General features: G+C 41.1%; 1 protein-coding gene across 5 annotated transcripts in view; it reads right to left on the reverse strand.

Moving 5' to 3' along the window:
- Positions 1 to 1,141: 1,141 nt before the first annotated feature.
- The window catches only part of lmo7a (LIM domain 7a), a 70,432-nt gene continuing 46,823 nt past the window's right edge, over positions 1,142 to 24,750 (reverse strand). For 4 of the 5 annotated variants that reach the window (XM_080786258.1, XM_080786256.1, XM_080786255.1 and 1 more), the window contains 13 exons: positions 24,080 to 24,143; positions 23,726 to 23,782; positions 21,021 to 21,052; positions 19,866 to 19,973; positions 18,060 to 18,137; positions 16,972 to 17,588; positions 15,144 to 15,200; positions 14,695 to 14,750; positions 12,919 to 13,120; positions 5,022 to 5,390; positions 3,950 to 4,058; positions 2,498 to 2,600; positions 1,142 to 1,921 (listed from right to left, as the gene is read on the reverse strand). In XM_080786258.1, the coding sequence (XP_080642384.1) occupies positions 1,899 to 1,921; positions 2,498 to 2,600; positions 3,950 to 4,058; positions 5,022 to 5,390; positions 12,919 to 13,120; positions 14,695 to 14,750; positions 15,144 to 15,200; positions 16,972 to 17,588; positions 18,060 to 18,137; positions 19,866 to 19,973; positions 21,021 to 21,052; positions 23,726 to 23,782; positions 24,080 to 24,143 (1,875 nt within the window). In that variant the 3' untranslated portion in view covers positions 1,142 to 1,898. The remainder of the gene's footprint in view (positions 1,922 to 2,497; positions 2,601 to 3,949; positions 4,059 to 5,021; positions 5,391 to 12,918; positions 13,121 to 14,694; positions 14,751 to 15,143; positions 15,201 to 16,971; positions 17,589 to 18,059; positions 18,138 to 19,865; positions 19,974 to 21,020; positions 21,053 to 23,725; positions 23,783 to 24,079; positions 24,144 to 24,750) is intronic. The other variant, XM_080786257.1, reaches the window with a different exon arrangement.

Here is a 24,750-nt window from a genome sequence, read left to right on the forward strand (position 1 = left end):
ATTTCAAAAAACATGGGCTATAACCCATCGTTTTTGTCATTTCGTCATTTTTTTCAAATCCTCAAAAATGATGAAAAACTGCGCGCTATAGTATGCCGTACGATATGGGCTATAGCCCACGGTCCAAAATGATGAGAAACGAGGCTAACTTTTTTTTTCAAATTTTCAAAAAACATGGGCTATAACCCATCGTTTTTGTCAAATTGCGGAAATTTTGGAATTGCGGAAATGGAAATTGCGGAGATGGAAATTGCGGAAATGGAAATTACGGAAATGGAAATTGCGGAAATTGCGGAAATGGAAATTGCGGAAAAGGAAAAATTGCGGGAATTGCGGAAATTGCGGAAATGGAAATTGTGTAAATTGCGGAAATGCGGGAATTGCGGAATTGTGGAAAAAACACATAGCAAATTTTCCCCAACACTCCGCAATTTGCTACTGTTTCTCATCCTCCGCAACACTACATTTTATCTTATCATCTTAGGGCCTGGCCTTGGCTTTTGAATACCGAGGGTTCTGCAGCTTATTCACTACAAAACTTTCAGATTTCTTATCGTTATTATCTACTCTGTGCCCAGCATCGTTTCTAAGCATTAGAATGATATAACCCTGCAACAGAAGCCAAGAAAACATATTTAAAAATAAATAAGAATGCTTGCCTCCTGGCATTGGCGGTGCTCTCTCTCAAGTATCCCGGCCACTTCAGTGCTCCCTTCGACTTATTTCAATCCATCACTTCAAAAGAGCTCATTTTCATATTGGGGAACATTGAGGACACCTTTAGCTTTAAGATGCATTTGGGAACTCAGAATGGAGCAATCAGGAGTTTCCACTCGTATGCATATTGAAACGTATCTTTTATGCAGATGTCATTTCACTAAACAGCTGATATGGAAGAATATATTAAGAGAAGAGCTTATCACAGAGTAATCAAGTGTAATGCATGCACGCCGACTGAAATATGCATGACAAATTGGCTTTGAACATGGAGCACGCAGGTCCTTGCACAAAGCCTCATTGAAATTCCTTTCAGTAGGAGAGAGAGAGATCCTGTGAGAATGAGCCAAACATCACAGAGTAAATATAACCACATTAACATCCTACAGTTCAGTGAACACAAGTACACAGTCAGACGACAAGATGAGCATTTGGTCATTTTATTTACAAAACGTTACAGAAGAAAGTTTGCCTCAATATCATTCCAGACAATATGTTTGCGTTTGTTTTTTTTTCTCTCAGGAAAAAGTCCTCGATTTGTAATTCCAACAGTGAAAACTCATGATAAGTGCTCCAAATAACCGTGAAAATGTTTAAATACATTTGGAAATAATTTCACCTCTATTACTTCTCCCTTGTTAGGAAACATGAAGGCACATAGACATGGTAAGCACAGCTTAGTTGACAAAACATTTTTTAATAGCGCAAGACTCAGCAGAAATAAGGCCTAGATGAGAGGAGATGAAGGTGCAAGGTTTCCCCCAATCTAATCTTCTGTCTCCGATACCCTTTCATAATATTTATCAAAATCGGTCATGATCTGCCTTATAATAATTTTAAAAACAATATAACACTTGAGCAGTGTTTTCTTGGTGAAACATCTAAAAACTCTCTGCTGCATGCACATCCCTTATACTTTGTACAATTTGTAATACTTATTAAGATATAAACACATTAACGTTTGCTAAACCTTGACGAGATTACCCTCTCAATCACACACTGTAAAGAGAATGAATATGATGATCAGAGCGGGGTTGGGGGGGTGGAGGGGGGTCTTTGTGGAATCATAAATGCGAATGCATCTAGGCTGTGGTGTTCCTGGCCTGGTTTCCATGGCTGCGGTTGTTCACGGGTTGTTGTCCAGAGTGGTCTCCTCATCGATTTGCTGGAGTGCAGTCCCGTCACATGGGGGTTGGCTGGCCAGCTACAACAAGGACGGGAACCCACAGGATTATTAGCCTGAAACCTCTGGCCATACAGAGATTGTGGGGCGCCTAACCCATTTCGACCTGGGAACGGTTCTGCAAAATGTCTTCTAAATCCTGACTGTTTTCTTGAAAAAGCAGTTTTTCTATGTCACGTCATTCTCAAACACTTTCATGTCACTTTTCACGATTCTTCAAAAAAATAGCAGACCTACAAGCTCATAGCGCGCCACTCGGTGGCGCGCTATGAGCTTGCAGGTCTGCTATTTTTGAGTGGTGCAACCACTCCTACAACCAGCAATGTCCGTGCCTATGTGGCCATGAGCACGAGTATATGACTTATTTGTACCAGTAGGGGGTGCCAGAAACAGAGAGTGATAGTGCTGCTGTGTTGCCTGCTAATGAGAGAGAGAGAAAGAGAGAGAGAGAGAGAGAGAGAGGTGGTGGTGGGGGGGGGGGGGGGGGGGGGGGAGTTGCACTACTCAGTTCACACAGGTGTGATTTTTCAATAGCTAAAGCATTACATAATGCAACACCAAAAGGGGTTCCCGCCCAAAATGGGCTAATATACTCACTTTTGAGTCGATTGTAGCAGGAGTTACAGTAGAGCTGTCTGCTTCGTATCCTGACTTCGGCCCCGATCTCTGACCCTCCCAGGTCGGACTTACAGTCGATGCACTGTGGGGGGGGGGGGACAAAGTATATACATATATACCAGTAATGTGTGTATAATGTATACCAGTCAAATACAATCCTCACTGTTCATTTATCCAATGTTGTAGCAACTCATAATGTAATTATGAGGCAGTTATAAGTTCATTTTTTGACGAGCTGATTATTACATGAGTTTTTATTACATTTAAATTATTACATTATGAGCTGTTATTACATTATGAAGGTATTATTATTACATCATGAGTTGCTAAACATGTGTAAATCAAAGGGTGTACAAATGTGATCTGGTTACATTTATTTTTATACACGGAGTTAAATGAACATTGGAGGATTTCATTATGGGTACGTCGTACATTAGGCTTTTATTATTATGTTTCTTGAAATGAACACTGCAGAATTTTAGCACGTACAGCCTTAACCCATTCTGAACGGGAACCCATTTTGGTGTTAGCATCATGTCATGCTTTAGCTATTGAAAAATAGCAGATCTACAAGCTCATAGCGCGCCACCGAGTGGCGCGCTACGAGCTTGTAGGTCTGCTATTTTTGAAAAATCGAAGAACGACTGACATCTTTAGAATCTGATCTCGGGTCAGAATGGGTTAATCAGACCAGTGTGTGTCCAGTGGAAACCTCGTATGAATCTGATCTCAGGTCAGAATGGGTTAAATGTCCCGCTCCGCAGGAGCAAAGCCAGATTTATGCTCCGTTGCACGTTTGTTGCGTGCCGGGAAACAGCAGACCTACGTGCTGGCATTGAACCCGCCGCGGACTGTGAGCTTGTAGGTATGCTATTTTCAGCACGCGACACCCATGTGAGTAAGTATGAGCCGGGGCTTTAGAGCACAGACTTGACTGACTGGCTCTGGGACACATACTGTACATTTAAGTATACTGCAGAACATGAGCCACGGCAGAGAAACGGCAGAAGTCACAGAGAGAAGAAAAAAGAAAACATCAGAATGATTGACAGACGGCTGAGGGGATGACAGCCATGATAACCAATTAGATGCAGGAGAGCGACAGTTTCAGAGAGCCTAGTAACAACCAAAAGCTCCACGTTTCTAAAGACCAGCAACCAGAATCAGGTGTTATAGGAAGAAATAGAATAGGCGTGTGAATTGATTAGTGTGGCTCACAGATTAGTGGGAGTTGATGAAGAAGTGTGTTAGTTAGTGCAGTAAAAAAGGGATCAGCTTCCATTGCGATCCATCTGGTTAGTAGAATATAACTAAGTCTAGGCTACGGGTTAACAGACGAGATTAGTTTCTGGTGCAGGTGATCGACCAAGATTGGCAAGAATCTCCAGGCCAAGGTTGGTCCGACGATGTGGACGACGTTTAAACTCTCACCTTAAAACAGCCCAAATGATAACAGAGCCCAAGGGACTCGATGATCATGGCGGCTCCCTTTCCCAGTGGGCTGTCACAGAACGTACAGATTTTCTTGCCACTCACTGACCTAGATTTGCAGAATGTTAAACCATGATTGAGGAGCTAAGAAATAATACAGTAATGCAATCTTAGGCATTAATTATACATGTGTGAATGTACTGTGTTGTTTTATGTATTGATCTTTTGTGTGTGTGATCTAAAGAAAACCATTTAATTACAAAGATATTATGCATGTGTACACAACTACACACACACACACACACACACACACACACACACACACACACACACACACACACACACTAATGTATGCAACCGAATGACAAAGCCAAGGGGGAGATGCCATCCAACAGTTACACCGTATCGCCTCCATGTAATCATTTGGATCTGAAGTGAAGCGAATGTATATTAGTTTGACAAAATAAATGGAACCATCCAAACACATCCAAAATAAATAACTGCATGACAGACAAAGTTTCCCTTTTACCACCACTCCCAAAACCAGGGTTATGCAATCGCAATCGCAGTGGTTATAATAATGGGCCTAGAAGAAGCTGGACCAGTATTTGAGCCCGTATCAGACAGGGTTTAGAGGCATTAAATAAAGGGACACTTCACCCTTTTTGCAAAAAAATATATGTTAATGACGTTTAGAAGCTTTAGAACACTTTCCTGGGGGTCTTTATGTGTGTGATATGTGGTTTTAGATATTTTAGATTGTAGCAGTGAGCCTGCAGTGTCTCTGATGTCATGGACACTGGGATCACTTACTTCCTGGACTACATGTGGTCTCAGTAAGACAGACCTCCCCTATCCACAAGGAGGAGCAGTGCACCAAATTATTATGGGAATTGTAGTCCAGGAAGGAAGTGAGCCCAGTGTCCATGACATCAGAGACACTGGGCTCACTGCTACAATCTAAAATATCTAAAACCACATATCACACACATAAAGACCCCCAGGAAAGTGTCCTAAAGCTTTTGCAAAAAGGGTGAAGTGTCCCTTTAAGAGCGTTTTCCTGGCCGTTTACCTGCTCCGGTGCTGAGGAGGCCGTGACTCCGAGGGGGGCTCGGGGGAGGTGGTGGGGGAGGGAGACGACGGCGACGGGGAGGACGAATGCTGAGACCACTGGGAGGACGAGGGGGTTCCTGCCCCACCTCGGAGGGAGCCCATGGAGTAAGAGGAAGGCAGGGTGGCCGAGCCGGGCCGTGGCCCCCCGGCCCCTCCCTGCTGCTGCTGCCCGCCGCCTCCGACGCCGTAGACGCCATAGGAGGAGCCGGTGCTGCCGGAGAGGGCAGAGTGAGGCCGGCTGTAGTTGGGGATGGAGGAGGTGCTGCCCGGCGTCCACGACGACCGCCAGGAGCTGCGAGGCGTGTCCAGGTTGTCGAGGGACTCTCCTCTGCAAAGCCAAGTGATCACCACGTTAGACCAGTTAGTAGAAGAATTTCCTAATAGGATGAACTGGCTGACAGTCTATATCTTTGTTTTCCGCAAAACAAGTGAAAGATACGGTTCAAACTATCTTTCAGCAAACGGGCAAAACATGTGAAAAATGAGATGACAAGCCATTGCATAATGCCACAAAGAAATGTTTATTAATAGCCTTAAATAGGTCACCCTTTACAACGTTTTGAGTAGGGCTTCGGAATTGCGGAAATGGAAATTGCGGAAATTGCGGCTTTCTTTTCCCATTTTTTTCAAATCCTCAAAAATGATGAAAAACTGCGCGCTATAGTATGCCGTACGATATGGGCTATAGCCCACGGTCCAAAATGATGAGAAACGAGGCTAACGTTTTTTTTCAAAATTTCAAAAAACATGGGCTATAACCCATCGTTTTTGTCATTTCGTCATTTTTTTCAAATCTTCAAAAATGATGAAAAACTGCGCGCTATAGTATGCCGTACGATATGGGCTATAGCCCACGGTCCAAAATGATGAGAAACGAGGCTAACTTTTTTTTTCAAAATTTCAAAAAACATGGGCTATAACCCATCGTTTTTGTCATTTCGTCATTTTTTTCAAATCTTCAAAAATGATGAAAAACTGCGCGCTATAGTATGCCGTACGATATGGGCTATAGCCCACGGTCCAAAATGATGAGAAACGAGGCTAACCTTTTTTTTCAAAATTTCAAAAAACATGGGCTATAACCCATCGTTTTTGTCATTTCGTCATTTTTTTCAAATCTTCAAAAATGATGAAAAACTGCGCGCTATAGTATGCCGTACGATATGGGCTATAGCCCACGGTCCAAAATGATGAGAAACGAGGCAAACTTTTTTTTCAAAATTTCAAAAAACATGGGCTATAACCCATCGTTTTTGTCATTTCGTCATTTTTTTCAAATCTTCAAAAATGATGAAAAACTGCGCGCTATAGTATGCCGTACAATATGGGCTATAGCCCACGGTCCAAAATGATGAGAAACGAGGCTAACTTTTTTTTTCAAAATTTCAAAAAACATGGGCTATAACCCATCGTTTTTGTCATTTCGTCATTTTTTTCAAATCTTCAAAAATGATGAAAAACTGCGCGCTATAGTATGCCGTACGATATGGGCTATAGCCCACGGTCCAAAATGATGAGAAACGAGGCTAACTTTTTTTTTCAAAATTTCAAAAAACATGGGCTATAACCCATCGTTTTTGTCATTTCGTCATTTTTTTCAAATCCTCAAAAATGATGAAAAACGGCGCGCTATAGTATGCCGTACGATATGGGCTATAGCCCATGGTCCAAAATGATGAGAAACGAGGATAACTTTTTTTTTCAAATTTTCAAAAAACATGGGCTATAACTCATCGTTTTTGTCATTTCGTCATTTTTTTCAAATCTTCAAAAATGATGAAAAACTGCGCGCTATAGTATGCCGTACGATATGGGCTATAGCCCACGGTCCAAAATGATGAGAAACGAGGCTAACTTTTTTTTTCAAAATTTCAAAAAACATGGGCTATAACCCATCGTTTTTGTCATTTCGTCATTTTTTTCAAATCCTCAAAAATGATGAAAAACGGCGCGCTATAGTATGCCGTACGATATGGGCTATAGCCCATGGTCCAAAATGATGAGAAACGAGGATAACTTTTTTTTTCAAATTTTCAAAAAACATGGGCTATAACTCATCGTTTTTGTCATTTCGTCATTTTTTTCAAATCTTCAAAAATGATGAAAAACTGCGCGCTATAGTATGCCGTACGATATGGGCTATAGCCCACGGTCCAAAATGATGAGAAACGAGGCTAACTTTTTTTTTCAAAATTTCAAAAAACATGGGCTATAACCCATCGTTTTTGTCATTTCGTCATTTTTTTCAAATCTTCAAAAATGATGAAAAACTGCGCGCTATAGTATGCCGTACGATATGGGCTATAGCCCACGGTCCAAAATGATGAGAAACGAGGCTAACTTTTTTTTTCAAAATTTCAAAAAACATGGGCTATAACCCATCGTTTTTGTCATTTCGTCATTTTTTTCAAATCTTCAAAAATGATGAAAAACTGCGCGCTATAGTATGCCGTACGATATGGGCTATAGCCCACGGTCCAAAATGATGAGAAACGAGGCTAACTTTTTTTTTCAAAATTTCAAAAAACATGGGCTATAACCCATCGTTTTTGTCATTTCGTCATTTTTTTCAAATCCTCAAAAATGATGAAAAACGGCGCGCTATAGTATGCCGTACGATATGGGCTATAGCCCATGGTCCAAAATGATGAGAAACGAGGATAACTTTTTTTTTCAAATTTTCAAAAAACATGGGCTATAACTCATCGTTTTTGTCATTTCGTCATTTTTTTCAAATCTTCAAAAATGATGAAAAACTGCGCGCTATAGTATGCCGTACGATATGGGCTATAGCCCACGGTCCAAAATGATGAGAAACGAGGCTAACTTTTTTTTTCAAAATTTCAAAAAACATGGGCTATAACCCATCGTTTTTGTCATTTCGTCATTTTTTTCAAATCTTCAAAAATGATGAAAAACTGCGCGCTATAGTATGCCGTACGATATGGGCTATAGCCCACGGTCCAAAATGATGAGAAACGAGGCTAACTTTTTTTTTCAAAATTTCAAAAAACATGGGCTATAACCCATCGTTTTTGTCATTTCGTCATTTTTTTTAAATCTTCAAAAATGATGAAAAACTGTGCGCTATAGTATGCCGTACGATATGGGCTATAGCCCACGGTCCAAAATGATGAGAAAGGAGGCTAACTTTTTTTTCAAAATTTCAAAAAACATGGGCTATAACCCATCGTTTTTGTCATTTCGTCATTTTTTTCAAATCTTCAAAAATGATGAAAAACTGCACGCTATAGTATGCCGTACGATATGGGCTATAGCCCACGGTCCAAAATGATGAGAAACGAGGCTAACTTTTTTTTTCAAAATTTAAAAAAACATGGGCTATAACCCATCGTTTTTGTCATTTCGTCATTTTTTTCAAATCCTCAAAAATGATGAAAAACGGCGCGCTATAGTATGCCGTACGATATGGGCTATAGCCCATGGTCCAAAATGATGAGAAACGAGGATAACTTTTTTTTTCAAATTTTCAAAAAACATGGGCTATAACTCATCGTTTTTGTCATTTCGTCATTTTTTTCAAATCTTCAAAAATGATGAAAAACTGCGCGCTATAGTATGCCGTACGATATGGGCTATAGCCCACGGTCCAAAATGATGAGAAACGAGGCTAACTTTTTTTTTCAAAATTTCAAAAAACATGGGCTATAACCCATCGTTTTTGTCATTTCGTCATTTTTTTCAAATCTTCAAAAATGATGAAAAACTGCGCGCTATAGTATGCCGTACGATATGGGCTATAGCCCACGGTCCAAAATGATGAGAAACGAGGCTAACTTTTTTTTTCAAAATTTCAAAAAACATGGGCTATAACCCATCGTTTTTGTCATTTCGTCATTTTTTTCAAATCCTCAAAAATGATGAAAAACGGCGCGCTATAGTATGCCGTACGATATGGGCTATAGCCCATGGTCCAAAATGATGAGAAACGAAGATAACTTTTTTTTTCAAATTTTCAAAAAACATGGGTATAACTCATCGTTTTTGTCATTTCGTCATTTTTTTCAAATCTTCAAAAATGATGAAAAACTGCGCGCTATAGTATGCCGTACGATATGGGCTATAGCCCACGGTCCAAAATGATGAGAAACGAGGCTAACTTTTTTTTTCAAAATTTCTAAAAACATGGGCTATAACCCATCGTTTTTGTCATTTCGTCATTTTTTTCAAATCTTCAAAAATGATGAAAAACTGCGCGCTATAGTATGCCGTACGATATGGGCTATAGCCCACGGTCCAAAATGATGAGAAAGGAGGCTAACTTTTTTTTCAAAATTTCAAAAAACATGGGCTATAACCCATCGTTTTTGTCATTTCGTCATTTTTTTCAAATCTTCAAAAATGATGAAAAACTGCGCGCTATAGTATGCCGTACGATATGGGCTATAGCCCACGGTCCAAAATGATGAGAAACGAGGCTAACTTTTTTTTTCAAAATTTAAAAAAACATGGGCTATAACCCATCGTTTTTGTCATTTCGTCATTTTTTTCAAATCCTCAAAAATGATGAAAAACGGCGCGCTATAGTATGCCGTACGATATGGGCTATAGCCCATGGTCCAAAATGATGAGAAACGAGGATAACTTTTTTTTTCAAATTTTCAAAAAACATGGGCTATAACTCATCGTTTTTGTCATTTCGTCATTTTTTTCAAATCTTCAAAAATGATGAAAAACTGCGCGCTATAGTATGCCGTACGATATGGGCTATAGCCCACGGTCCAAAATGATGAGAAACGAGGCTAACTTTTTTTTTCAAAATTTCAAAAAACATGGGCTATAACCCATCGTTTTTGTCATTTCGTCATTTTTTTCAAATCTTCAAAAATGATGAAAAACTGCGCGCTATAGTATGCCGTACGATATGGGCTATAGCCCACGGTCCAAAATGATGAGAAACGAGGCTAACTTTTTTTTTCAAAATTTCAAAAAACATGGGCTATAACCCATCGTTTTTGTCATTTCGTCATTTTTTTCAAATCCTCAAAAATGATGAAAAACTGCGCGCTATAGTATGCCGTACGATATGGGCTATAGCCCATGGTCCAAAATGATGAGAAACGAGGATAACTTTTTTTTTCAAATTTTCAAAAAACATGGGCTATAACTCATCGTTTTTGTCATTTCGTCATTTTTTTCAAATCTTCAAAAATGATGAAAAACTGCGCGCTATAGTATGCCGTACGATATGGGCTATAGCCCACGGTCCAAAATGATGAGAAACGAGGCTAACCTTTTTTTTCAAAATTTCAAAAAACATGGGCTATAACCCATCGTTTTTGTCATTTCGTCATTTTTTTCAAATCTTCAAAAATGATGAAAAACTGCGCGCTATAGTATGCCGTACGATATGGGCTATAGCCCACGGTCCAAAATGATGAGAAACGAGGCTAACTTTTTTTTTCAAAATTTCAAAAAACATGGGCTATAACCCATCGTTTTTGTCATTTCGTCATTTTTTTCAAATCTTCAAAAATGATGAAAAACTGCGCGCTATAGTATGCCGTACGATATGGGCTATAGCCCACGGTCCAAAATGATGAGAAACGAGGCTAACTTTTTTTTTCAAAATTTAAAAAAACATGGGCTATAACCCATCGTTTTTGTCATTTCGTCATTTTTTTCAAATCCTCAAAAATGATGAAAAACGGCGCGCTATAGTATGCCGTACGATATGGGCTATAGCCCATGGTCCAAAATGATGAGAAACGAGGATAACTTTTTTTTTCAAATTTTCAAAAAACATGGGCTATAACTCATCGTTTTTGTCATTTCGTCATTTTTTTCAAATCTTCAAAAATGATGAAAAACTGCGCGCTATAGTATGCCGTACGATATGGGCTATAGCCCACGGTCCAAAATGATGAGAAACGAGGCTAACTTTTTTTTCCAAAATTTCAAAAAACATGGGCTATAACCCATCGTTTTTGTCATTTCGTCATTTTTTTCAAATCTTCAAAAATGATGAAAAACTGCGCGCTATAGTATGCCGTACGATATGGGCTATAGCCCACGGTCCAAAATGATGAGAAACGAGGCTAACTTTTTTTTTCAAAATTTCAAAAAACATGGGCTATAACCCATCGTTTTTGTCATTTCGTCATTTTTTCAAATCCTCAAAAATGATGAAAAACGGCACGCTATAGTATGCCGTACGATATGGGCTATAGCCCATGGTCCAAAATGATGAGAAACGAGGATAACTTTTTTTTTCAAAATTTCAAAAAACATGGGCTATAACCCATCGTTTTTGTCATTTCGTCATTTTTTTCAAATCTTCAAAAATGATGAAAAACTGCGCGCTATAGTATGCCGTACGATATGGACTATAGCCCATGGTCCAAAATGATGAGAAACGAGGATAACTTTTTTTTCAAAATTTCAAAAAACATGGGCTATAACCCATCGTTTTTTTCATTTTTTCATTTTTGTCAAATCCTCAAAAATGATGAAAAACGGCGCGCTATAGTATGCCGTACGATATGGGCTATAGCCCATGGTCCAAAATGATGAGAAACGAGGATAACTTTTTTTTTCAAAATTTCAAAACACATGGGCTATAACCCATCGTTTTTGTCATTTCGTCATTTTTTTCAAATCTTCAAAAATGATGAAAAACGGCGCGCTATAGTATGCCGTACGATATGGACTATAGCCCATGGTCCAAAATGATGAGAAACGAGGATAACTTTTTTTTCAAAATTTCAAAAAACATGGGCTATAACCCATCGTTTTTGTCATTTCGTCATTTTTTTCAAATCTTCAAAAATGATGAAAAACGGCGCGCTATAGTATGCCGTACGATATGGGCTATAGCCCACGGTCCAAAATGATGAGAAACGAGGCTAACTTTTTTTTTTTAAATTTCAAAAAACATGGGCTATAACCCATCGTTTTTTAAATTTTTTCATTTTTTTCAAATCTTCAAAAATGATGAAAAACTGCGCGCTATAGTATGCCGTACGATATGGGCTATAGCCCACGGTCCAAAATGATGAGAAACGAGGCTAACTTTTTTTTTCAAAATTTCAAAAAACATGGGCTATAACCCATCGTTTTTGTCATTTCGTCATTTTTTTCAAATCCTCAAAAATGATGAAAAACGGCGCGCTATAGTATGCCGTATGATATGGGCTATAGCCCATGGTCCAAAATGATGAGAAACAAGGATAACTTTTTTTTTCAAAATTTCAAAAAACATGGGCTATAACCCATCGTTTTTGTCATTTCGTCATTTTTTTCAAATCCTCAAAAATGATGAAAAACGGCGCGCTATAGTATGCCGTACGATATGGGCTATAGCCCATGGTCCAAAATGATGAGAAACGAGGATAACTTTTTTTTCAAAATTTCAAAAAACATGGGCTATAACCCATCGTTTTTGTCATTTCGTCATTTTTTTCAAATCATCAAAAATGATGAAAAACGGCACAGTCTGGCAACATGAGACTAAGGTCACATTCCCACCTAATATTTAATTTGCTGCGGTTTGCCTTCACACTGTCATCCGCAGCAATTGGGAACGCAGCAGGGGGGACCTTTATCAATGTGTTCCATTCATAAACTAGCCTACACAGTGAAATCTATGGTGATAAAATTATACTCATAACGTGCATGTGTCGTGCCGTCTGGGACTGGACCCCCCCCCCCACCCACCTCTCTCTCTCTCTCTCGCTCTCTCACTATACACATGCAGCCACGCATTGTTCTTTGAGCCTTCACACCCTGCCAAACAATGTGCACTTTCTGAAAATGCGCAGCAGGATTCGTTTTAATCGCAGCAAAGCTCTCTGGTGTGAATGTGACCCAAGTGTAGTGCAGTGTAGCAGTGTTACCTGCGCATTGGCAGGTGGACGGGCTCCTTGGGGGCCGCAGCGGCGGCGGCACGCTGCCGGATCCAGCTGTTGTCCGTCAGCAGGGGCGTTTTCTTCTTCATCTCCTGCAGGATCTGCTGTCTCTCTAGCTCCGCCTGGGACTGGCCTTTCTTCTGAGAGTCTCTCCATGACGACGTCTCCCCCACCACGCCACTGCCCGTCACTGGACAGAGAGACGGAGAGAGAGAGAGAGAGGGGGGAACGGCATTGAGGGACAGCATTGAATGGTGCTCAGTCTGTGGTCATCATTAACCCATTCAAAATTTAAAGAAAATCTTCTAAATCCTCCAGTTTTCTGAAATAAATATTTTCACGATTTTTCAAAAATAGCAGACCTACAAGCTCATAGCGCGCCACCGAGTGGCGCGCTATGAGCTTGTAGATCTGCTATTTTTCAATAGCTAAATTATGACATGTTTAAAACACCAAAAGGGGTTCCCACCCAAAATGGGTTAAAAGAATGACCTTCAGGACAATTTAAGTAATATGTTATTGTTCACATTACGCAAATCGCTGCAACTACAATGTCATATTGGATGCAAAAAGCATGTATGAAACGACGTGCAATGCGAGAGCACGCAACGTTTAGGTATACCGTATAGGTCAGGATAAAATACCAACATTGCACTCAAAGTAATTTTCTGGGTAACTGATTGATTGGTTGATTGATTGATAGGCTGGTGAGATGTGAATCAATGTAAAAGATTACTGATTGGATCTGTGTATGACTGTAGTCCCGGTTTTCAGAAGGTGGCATACCTGTTTCCTGTTCAAAAAATCATTTTCTCATAGCCTTGTTTGATTGGCTCAGCCCAAGGCCTCATTCACACAATGCTTTTCCCAATGGGAGTCACATGGTTTGACCAAACATTTGTGTTTGATTGCTGATTGCTGATTGCACCCCACTCATCAAACACAAATGTTTGGTCAAACCCTGTGACTCCCATTGAAAATGAATTGGAGCAGCAATCAAACGGCAATCAGACATCGCACACGGACCGAACATTTGTTGTGTAGGTGTGTACGAAGCCCAAGACAAACACTTTGTTTGATTGGCTCAGCCCAAGACAAACACTTTGTTTGATTGGCTCGGCCCAAGACAAACACTTTGTTTGATTGGCTCGGCCCAAAACTCTGAAAACTGGGACTAGTTGTGCACAGAGAAGATTGAGTGGATCATGGCGGTAATTAATTGATTTGGAGACGAGCAGGTCTGTGACTCGGCACCACACCTCTCTCTGGCTGTCTGTATCTCATGGCATTGAGGATGTGTCTCCTCTCCAGCTCCAGTTCTGACGCTGCCCTTTGAATCTGTGCCCGTTTGTCTCCCTTACGCCTCAACTCGTCCTCCACCAACCAGTGGGTCATGCCCCCCAGTTGCCCATGCAACCCTGTGGTACAGCCCACGTACAGCATGGTCGTTTAGGTCAGGATTATTATCGTTAGATCGTTGATATGCAATCCTAGATTCCTACACACTGACCGAAGTGTACATGCAGATATGATTGTTCACAGATATGCACCGACACACGCAGACATTTTCAGGACGCACACACACACACACACACACACACACACACACACACACACACACACACACACACACACACACACACACACACACACACACACACACACACACACACACACACACACACACACACAATACAATTAGCAGCACTGAGGCTGATCTATAACATCTCTCTTAATTTGTGGAATTGAATCGGGAAAACTGACCTTTACTCTGCGGTTTCTCCACTTCATCGAGGTGAGGCGTGGATTTAGACTTTGCCCTGTTAATTAAAATAGATTCAAGGAAATCGATCAAACCCTCGTCATAATTATTTCATCCCGTTTACAACGCAAACGGATCAATTCAAACAGCCAAACAGATCAACGTTAGCTGAAGGTGCTGATGGTTCATTGCTTTGATACGGTACAGTCACGTATATCATATATAATTTTGCTGTCATGAAATTTTACATTTAGCAACTGGAACATTGTCATCACATGAAACTTTTTCTTTTTTACATTTAGCAATTATATTTCTGAAATATTACAGGCAATGGTTTCACCAGTGGAATTACTGTGATTTATAATTACAGTAGCTGTGGAGTGGATATACACAACGAGAGCCAAAGCAGCAGAAGTACAGACATGCATGCTCATTGCTCTCATGCACTAACCTGTCTGTAAATGATAGCTCAGGCTGGACATTGACAAAGCCATAGGATTCCCCACCCCTTTGGTGAAGGGATAGGTTTAGGGTTTAGAGAGGGTGGGGGGGGGGGGGGGGGGGTGTTACAGCGGACAGAGAAGCACATGCATACACACGTCAGTGGGATGTCACGATAACGCACAGACAATGAGGCAGCTCACAGTTTAAAGTTAGTGGTTAATTCTCTTAACATTAGCGTCATAGGCGAGGCATGATGAAAAACACGGCACATTTAACCCATTCTGAACGGGAACCCATTATGGTGTTAGCATCATGTCATGCTTTAGCTATTGGAAAAACAGCAGATCTACAATCTCATAGCGCGCCACCGAGTGGCGTGCTACAAGCTTGTAGGTCTGCTATTTTTGAAAAATCGAAGAACGACTGACATTTTTAGAATCTGATCTCAGGTCAGAATGGGTTAATCAGACCAGTGTGTGTCCAGTGGAAACCTCGTATGAATCTGATCTCAGGTCAGAATGGGTTAAGCACGTTTTATGATTAGCCGCAAGTGTCGCTCGACACAAAACGCTGTATCTTCAACTGACTGACTGAAGTTTAGTGTCAACACATTGAAAATACGTAATTAAAAAAGCGAGCATTTTCAGCGAGCATTCAGAGCAGAGGTAACTAAAGTATATTTACTTAAAGGACCACTTCACCACTTTTCAACCTGTCTTCATATAATAGGTCCTCACTAATAATCATGAAAGAAATTTCTTTTTCTACTCGGTCTGTGTCTCATAGGAGGGCTGTGGGCAGTTCAGAAACCGTCTTCCAGTGACATCATCGATGGGGAATACAAGCTAATAGCTAATAAATTGCAGGCTTTCTAGTCCTGAAAAGTTGCAATGCGAAAATGGAAGCCATCGTTCTCACGATAATGAAAATCTAAACATTTTTGTAAAAAGAAACTTGTTTTAAAAAAAATCTGCCTAATGATGATGTCACTGGAAGACGTTTTCTGAACTGCCCACAGCCCTCCCATGGAACACAGACTGAGTAGAAAAAAAATCGTGCCATTTTTTTTGGATTATTAGTGAGGACCTATTATATGAAGATAGGTTGAAAAGTGGTACAATGTTGAGGTACTTTTACCCCGCAACCCGACTACGGATAAGCGGTTTTAAGATGGATGGAATTTACTTTACTTCATAATTTCAAATATTGAACGTTTGACTCCACTCACTGCAGATTCAGATTAGAATGACAGAACCTACATTATACTTTGGCAAATGTTTTACACATTGGGGCTCCATTTTCGTCACCACTAAAGCCCTTATCCTTTTTTTTTACTATTTTGAAAAACATTTTTGAATAGTTCAACTAGCCAATCTACATTGACACGTTGTGAGCTTGTAGACTGGCTATTTATATTACTATTCAAAAATGTTTTGAAAAAAAAAAGGCAAAGAAGTTTATGGATAAGGGGTTTAGCAGTGGGGACTGCCCTTAGATCCGAAGTCCCGTTAGTCCGACTCCAAACATGCATTAAGGTTGGCGAACATGCACTGCTCACGTGCATGCAGTTATGTTTAGGTTAGGGTTAGAGAGAGGGATAGTCATTTCGGAACAATGAACCTTCTGACTAATGACACGGTGACGAAAATGGAGCCCATTGTCTTTTAAACTTGGTGAAATGGGACATTCTGCATAATCGACACTGTAAAGTACATTTTGATGCCAACACATTTGTACTTTTAACCCTAGTGAAATGATTAATGCTACTTTTTAAGTACCACGTCTGAGTTATTCCCCCACAACATCTTCAGATACACTGACTGTGGCCTACTGACCACTGTTGCTGCTGCTCCTGCAGTTCCAGTGCTCTCTCCGTCTCTCTGCGCTGCTGCTCCTGCAGTTCCAGTGCTCTCTCCTTCTCCCTGCGCTGCTGCTGCTGCAGTTCCAGTGCTCTCTCCGTCTCTCTGCGCTGCTGCTGCTGCAGTTCCAGTGCTCTCTCCGTCTCTCTGCGCTGCTGCTGCTGCAGTTCCAGTGCTCTCTCCGTCTCTCTGCGCTGCTGCTCCTGCTGCTGCTGCTCCTGCTGCTCTGCTGCCCGGCGCCTCCTCTCCTCCTCCGCCCGCTCCTCCTCTTTCCTCCTCTGCCACCTCAGCTCCTCCTCCTCCATCCTCGTCCTCTCCTCCTCCTCCTGTTGCTCTCTCCGCTTCCTCTCCTCCTGGAGGCGCTGTAGCTCGCGCTCCTCCTCCTCGCGCCTCCTCCTCTCCTCCGCCTGCCTTTGGCACTCCTGCTCCTCCCTCCTCTTCCGCTCGTCCTCCATGGCGTCCTCCTCGTGCAGGTTGCCCCAGGACGAGGCCTGGCTGAGGGGGGAGACCGGGGTGAAGGGCGAGAGGGGAGAGTGCGGGCTGACGGGGTGGCTGTTCACCTGTAGGCCCGGCTGTGGCTCCTGGACGTCGGACTGGAAGAGGGAATCAAAGATATATTATATTTAGTCTAAAGTCTGATGATCACTTTGAGTGGCACCGCACGAAGCCACGGGTGAACGTATGTACAGTAGCCTACTGTACGTCGGACATTACTAACCCTACCCCAAACCCTAACCTCAGTCTTATCCGCCCGTGTATGTTGGACGCCGTCACCTCAGTCTTATAACCGGCCATGGTCTAAAACGTTACTTTAGTTACTTTTGCAGTTGGCACAAAAATAGTGGCGTATCTATTGACTAACGAGCCTTGCTACGAGCTTGCTGCCAGAATGTTTTTCCAGGCTTTAGTAGATTATGACAACGCCCAACTTGTGTAAAAAGAAAAAGAAGTAGGGGAGGGAGGGGTAAGAAAAGCCTTGCCACAGTAAGGGGAGGGGATGGGGAGGGCAGCCTCGCGGCCTCCCCTCCCCATATTTACCCTTCTGCGTAAGGGGACTTTTGTACCTCTTTGCTGGTTGCCACTTCCTGCTGGGCCTTAAGCCACTCCTCTTGCATCTTCTCCTGGTCACGCTTATACTTCTCCTGGACACAGAGGCGAGGAGGAAGTGGGTCACCGACTTGAATCACACTCGACCACACGCATTACACAGACCTTTGAAGTCCACAACATTGACATTGATTCTCTGGAACAAGGATTTATTATTTTATTTAATACAATACTTCCAAATGTACTCCCAATGTCTTTAAAACACTGTCCTGGAAGCTGTACTGTACTTGGTTCTCCACCTCATTAAGAAATCAGGCCGTTTGACCAACAGGGAATAAGACTGCAGGATAACTAGTAGGCCTCTCCAGCTACAGCAACACTGTGTGGACACCTTTGATCTCTTTGTCCAGAACTAAGGAGTGCTTGGATGTCACGATAATATGTTAGACAGATGTGAAGAGAGAGTGCATTTATATGCACAAGTGTGTCTGTGTATGATGTGTTAGAGGTCGTATTCTGAGACCATTAGGAACAGTAAAGGAGGATTGGTTGTGATCCCGAGGGGAAATTACTGCTAGGTATTGATCGAGCAAGTGAGCAATAAAAAGCCTGGAGGAGGCTGGAACAGGGGACCTTTCTGATTCAAAAACAGCCAGCTGAGCAATAGCTGGACTGAAGTATTAACTTAATGAGAGGACACCACAGTGAAGCAAATTCTGTGTGAAACAAAAGTAAGTAGCCTTAAACAAAGCTGTCTCCTGTTTCCTGAAACATTAACGGTAGATATAAACGTGGAGCAGACAGCGTAGCCTTGCCTTAAGATCAAAAATCAATATCTCCCGTTGTTAGGGTTCAAATATAGAAAAATTGTGAAGACCAGAAGCGTCTATTCGCAAGGCGATGTGTGATGCATGGCTTCCCAAATGGGACAACAGTGGCGTGCACAGACAATCAGCTCAAGTGGGGGAAAAAATGATGAAAAACGGCGCGCTATAGTATGCCGTACGATATAGGCTATAGCCCATGGTCCAAAATGATGAGAAACGAGGCTAACTTTTTTTTTCAAAATTTCAAAAAACATGGGCTATAACCCATCGTTTTTTTCATTTTTGTCAAATCATCAAAAATGATGAAAAACGGCGCGCTATAGTATGCCGTACGATATAGGCTATAGCCCATGGTCCAAAATGATGAGAAACGAGGCTAACTTTTTTTTTTCAAAATTTCAAAAAACATGGGCTATAACCCATCGTTTTTTCATTTTTGTCAAATCATCAAAAATGATGAAAAACGGCGCACTATAGTATGCCGTACGATATAGGCTATAGCCCATGGTCCAAAATGATGAGAAACGAGGCCAACTTATTTTTTTTCAAAATTTCAAAAAACATGGGCTATAACCCATCGTTTTTTTTATTTTTTCATTTTTGTCAAATCATCAAAAATGATGAAAAACGGCGCGCTATAGTATGCCGTACGATATGGGCTATAGCCCATGGTCCAAAATGATGAGAAACGAGGCTAACTTTTTTTTTCAAAATTTCAAAAAACATGGGCTATAACCCATCGTTTTTTTTTTTCATTTTTTCATTTTTGTCAAATCATCAAAAATTAACCGGGAACCGGCCGGTTGCCTTAATAGTGTGAGATTTATAGATTTTGGGGCCTAAATAATATATAAGAAGCTTTTTATCAAGAATTGATCAATATCAATATCAATACTGTACAGTGTACACTGTACAAAAAGTGTCTATCTGTGCACGCCACTGTGGGACAACCAGGTTCAAACCCAGGTGGTTTTACCCAATGAGCACCGTGTGTACCTGGAGGAGGCGCTCTTGCTCCTTTTGCCATTTCTCCTGTCTTCTGCGCTCCTCCTCGGGATCCCACGACCAGCGGTTAGAGGAGGGAGTCATTGTGGGAACAGGTAGCTGGTAATGAGAGAGAGCAGACACACCCAGTGTCAATCAACACACACACACGCAGTTATTACATTCCACGACTATTATGTCATTATGAAAACTGCATGACGACAATCATCTTCTTAACCACTATTACCACCCCTATGCACTTAGTTGACCGGTTCCCCCAGGGGTCTATTCATTTGCCCACCCCCCGCACCCTCGATACTTTTTTCCCCGGTTTAGCCAATCTGCTCTTTTTGCAGAATGTTAGCCTATTATGACATTCCCAGAAAAGGAACACTAGGTTTAATGGAGTTAAACTCATAATGGCTAACCTATTCAGTGGCTTTCAGTGATTCTCACTGGCAGTGGTTAGTACATTTCAGTATTTCACATCTCAATATTCAAAGCGGGAAGCACCCATTAAAAACAACAGCAGCAGACCTCGACAATCGTTATGCTTTGTGTTCACATTATATCGCCATGTGACACATTGTGAGCTTGCTATGTCCAAATAATAGGCACTAGGGTGACAGTGGCATGATGATGGGCCTGGCATCCTCTTTGCCTGATTAGATTGCATCTTAGGCCTCACTCACACCTTCGCAACCAGACTGATGTATGCTTGTTGTATACAAAGGGTCTGATACATCTTGCCCCAATGCATTTCCAATGGGAGTCACATGGTTTGACACAACATTTGTGTTGTATGAGGAGGAGGGGGGCAGTTGAAACACAGCCGAAAGCCATACAACAGCTTGTAGTCCAAAATGTTGTATCAAACCATACATTATGTGACTTCCATTGGAAATGCATTGGGGCGGCCATGACACTTACATCTTGCTTACATTTAGCATGCATCAATGTTGTACGCTAGATCGAAAGGTGTGAGTGAGGCCTTTGTCTTTTGTTTACTTCGTTTGTAAATAACTGTAATATATATTTTTCCTCCGTTTATCTGTGTGCAAAAATCTATCGAGAGACAGAACAGTCACACTAAAATAGCATAAATTAAAAGTGGCAAAACATACTTTTATATATGTGTATGAAAACTGTATATAAAACATTACTCACAGTCACATCTGATATTACTGTCTCTGATCCCCCTTTAGAAGGACAGAAAATTGTTCAATGAATACCAAGTATATTGAAGCAGCAGAATAGATAACAGATCTCACACAAAAACAGCTTATAGGCACGTTAAAACCTAAGCACTATTTGCAGTCTGGTGCAAATTCGCTTTTGGTAATGGAATTTAACACCACACTGATAATTTACATTGTTAACAAGCCTGGAGCAAAAAAAATGGTCCCCAAAGTTCACCTCCTCGATTTTATTATCAATTTGACATTTACACTGGGTAATAGTCATTGATGTCTTCTGTGTAAAATATATCATTAAATTGATTGTAGAGGAAATAACATCGAACAAACAAAGCAATATCATACAACAACAAAAAAACACTTCAGAAATCACAAACCGGGCACATGCACAAGATGGAAAGTATACAGTCATCAATCATCAAACTGCACTTCATTCAATGCATGCAGGCCAACTATTAGTAGTCAAACGAGTGCGACAAGAATGCTTTCATCATCGTGCACAGTAGAATGAAAAGCGTAGTGTGTTTAACCTGGACACCATACAAAACACACACACACACACACACACACACACACACGGCAAGATACAGATCAAACGAGGATCTGTATTTGTGGTCAATATGTTGACTGGCGTGTCTGGCATGCTGTGTAGCTTCATGGGCTAGATCTGTTACTTTAAAAAAAAAGTGATCTTATCTAACGTAATCTAAACTAACTAACTAACTAGATTAGACAGTAATAGAGGACCTGAATTGTAAATTGTTAAATCATGTTCTGTACAGCACTTTGGTCAACGAGAGTCGTTTTATTTAAAAAAAATAAAAAATGAATTTGTTTCATTTGAGGTGGAAAAATCATGAAATTTGTCAAATATTTTGAACTAAGAAAATAAAAAGCCACCTTTGGTGTTAACCCATTCTGACCGGGAACCCGTTTTGGTGTTAGCATCATGTTATGCTTTAGCCATTTAAAAATAGCAGATCTACAAGCTCATAGCGCGCCACCGAGTGGCGCGCTACGAGCTTGTAGGTCTGCTATTTTTTTTAAATCGAAGAACGACTGACATTTTTTTAATCTGATCTCAGGTCAGAATGGGTTAATCAGACCAGTGTGTGTCCAGTGGAAACCTCGTATGAATCTGATCTAAGGTCAGAATGGGTTAAGTTCCCACTAAGGCGCTAAGCCTGATTATATAGTAGTTGCCGTGTCTGTGTAGGTGCGAGGGCCAGTGAGTGTCGGTGGACGCGACATTGCTGTAATTCTAATTTTACTACAATTTGGTGTCTGCAGATAACCTTCTTCCAGACAAATTAAGGTTTTGTGAGAAGTGGTCTCTCTTATCTTGTGTCAATTATTTCTTTTTTTTATTTTATTCAGGCTTATTCTGTTCCGTTTGTATTCCATCTGAAAAAAAAACCTGCCAACGGACTACAAGAAATGTAAATTTCAAGTCCTCTATTGTAACATAATATAATACGGTGACCAAAATGGAGTCTGTATTTCTTTTCTAGCACACGTGTAGTCATTGCACTCGCCTTGTATGTATGTACGGTACGCAGATGTCCCCGTGGGCACGGACATCACTTGGTGACAGATTTATGACATGTGACACTGTAATGACACCGCTACGCAGACGCGGCAAGTACAATTTGGTCTTTAGTGTGCCTTAACCCATTCTGACCTGAGATCAGATTCATACGAGGTTTCCACTGGACACACACTGGTCTGATGAACCCATTCTGACCTGAGATCAGATTCTAAAAAATGTCAGTCGTTCTTCGATTTTTCAAAAATAGCAGACCTACAAGCTCGTAGCGCGCCACTCGGTGGCGCGCTATGAGCTTGTAGATCTGCTATTTTTCAATAGCTAAAGCATGACATGATGCCAACACCAAAATGGGTTCCCGTTCAGAATGGGTTAAGACTTGTCAACCACAACACTATCTCTGTGTTCCCTTATAGCTTTGACAGCATGTCAGGTTATACCAGGTGGAGGTGAAGACATCACCGCACGCACAACACGCAACCCTGTTTACCACAGAGGTAGACCAGCGCACTGACACTGGGCCCTGAGCAGCCTGAAGAGGGCAGAGCAGAAAGGGTTACAAACTGTACCCAAAACCAGCCAGACGAAAAAGCTGTGACCCCCAAGTTGGAACCCTGGAGGATCTCAAACATTTGCATTATGTTTCTATTTCAGTCCTCGGGGCGACCTATGATCAACTGATCTTTAACCACTTGAATCCTATAAACGTCCCAATTTTTGTCTTTGGCGCCTGAATTTCCCCAGCGGCATCAATAAAAGGTCTCGTTTTATCTCGAGTCTCTGGAGGGAGCATTCGTAGAGAATAGCAGATCTACAAGCTTGCAACGCCTTTGCGTTGTTGTGTCAACACACGTTGTGATGATTGGAAAAGAGAGGGGGGAAAACAAGCGGACCAAAATATAGCTACAGAGCCAACGCTGGTCAACTAAGTAGAGGGTTTCAGTGGTTTAGCACATTGCTGAACAGTTGAACATGAGGTCTTGATTGGTGTGTAAAACATGCATAAAAGACAATAAGCCCAATAGAACCCAGTGGGCTTGAGCGAGATGAAAGCATGGAGCACCCAGCCACCAGATTACAATAGAATTCAACCCAACACTGACGGCCCTGCTAAGGTCAGTGCTGTTTACCTTGTTCAAAAAACTCTGACCTCCGCTTTAAGTTTTTCATAGATATGGGTTCTGAGTCTACATGGAGAACAGGGGAACAGGAAGAGAAAGTAGGAACCTATGTAAATAACATTTGAACACATTTAATTCAACAATTAATATGGTACTATAAGCAAGATTCGACAAAAGTAGAACATTGTGCTGATTTCAATGACTTCAAAGTATTTTCTACAATAATTTACTGTACAGTACCCCCCCCCCAAAAAAAAATCTTTCTTCCTAAATCATCATGGCACCTAAAGTAGATAATGCTTCTATGTTTTCGTTAAGGATTGGTGTTCTACTTCAATACATCCCAATCGAAATGCGCTTTACCTTTGTTTCTCATCGTCACTGGCTCTTCACGGAAGCCGCCATTCATTCCGTTGGAGGCCACGTTCTGCAAGGAGACAAATGATGGCGGAACTTCGTTAAATATAAAAGGCGTCACGGAATGAACACTTGCATCTGAATAATATAGTAGACTCACTGATCTGTCCACATCCAAGCAGTACTGGAAGCACGTTTAAAACAAACCTCACAAACCTAATTAACCACATTATAGTTACTGTGGAATGCACTTCCCATTGCAGTCAGAACTGCAGCATCACTCCCAATCTTCCGCCGTAGTTTGAAAACCCACCTTTTCAGACTCCATCATGGCCCATAGCACTTACCCCACCCCCTTAGATAGCAATTCTGTAGACTTAGATAGCATTTGATACAGACTTATAGCATGTTATGTAAACAGCATAAGTGCATTGTATGTAGTCATAGCACGTCATAGTACATAATGTATATCATAGTAGTATAGATGTATAGCTTATATGTATAGTTTCATTATAGATATTCCACAGTTACTTTCTTAGCTTACGCATGTTTCATGATAAATGTTTTTATGTGATGTATTCCCCATGCTTTTTGTTCTTGCTTAATGTAAATCGCTCTGGATTAAGAGCGTCTGTTAAATGCCTAAATTGTAATTGTAAATTGTTATAGTTGTCAAC

This window comes from Protomyctophum bolini (assembly GCF_963924005.1).
Source record: "Protomyctophum bolini genome assembly, chromosome: 16".
NCBI lineage: Eukaryota > Metazoa > Chordata > Actinopteri > Myctophiformes > Myctophidae > Protomyctophum > Protomyctophum bolini.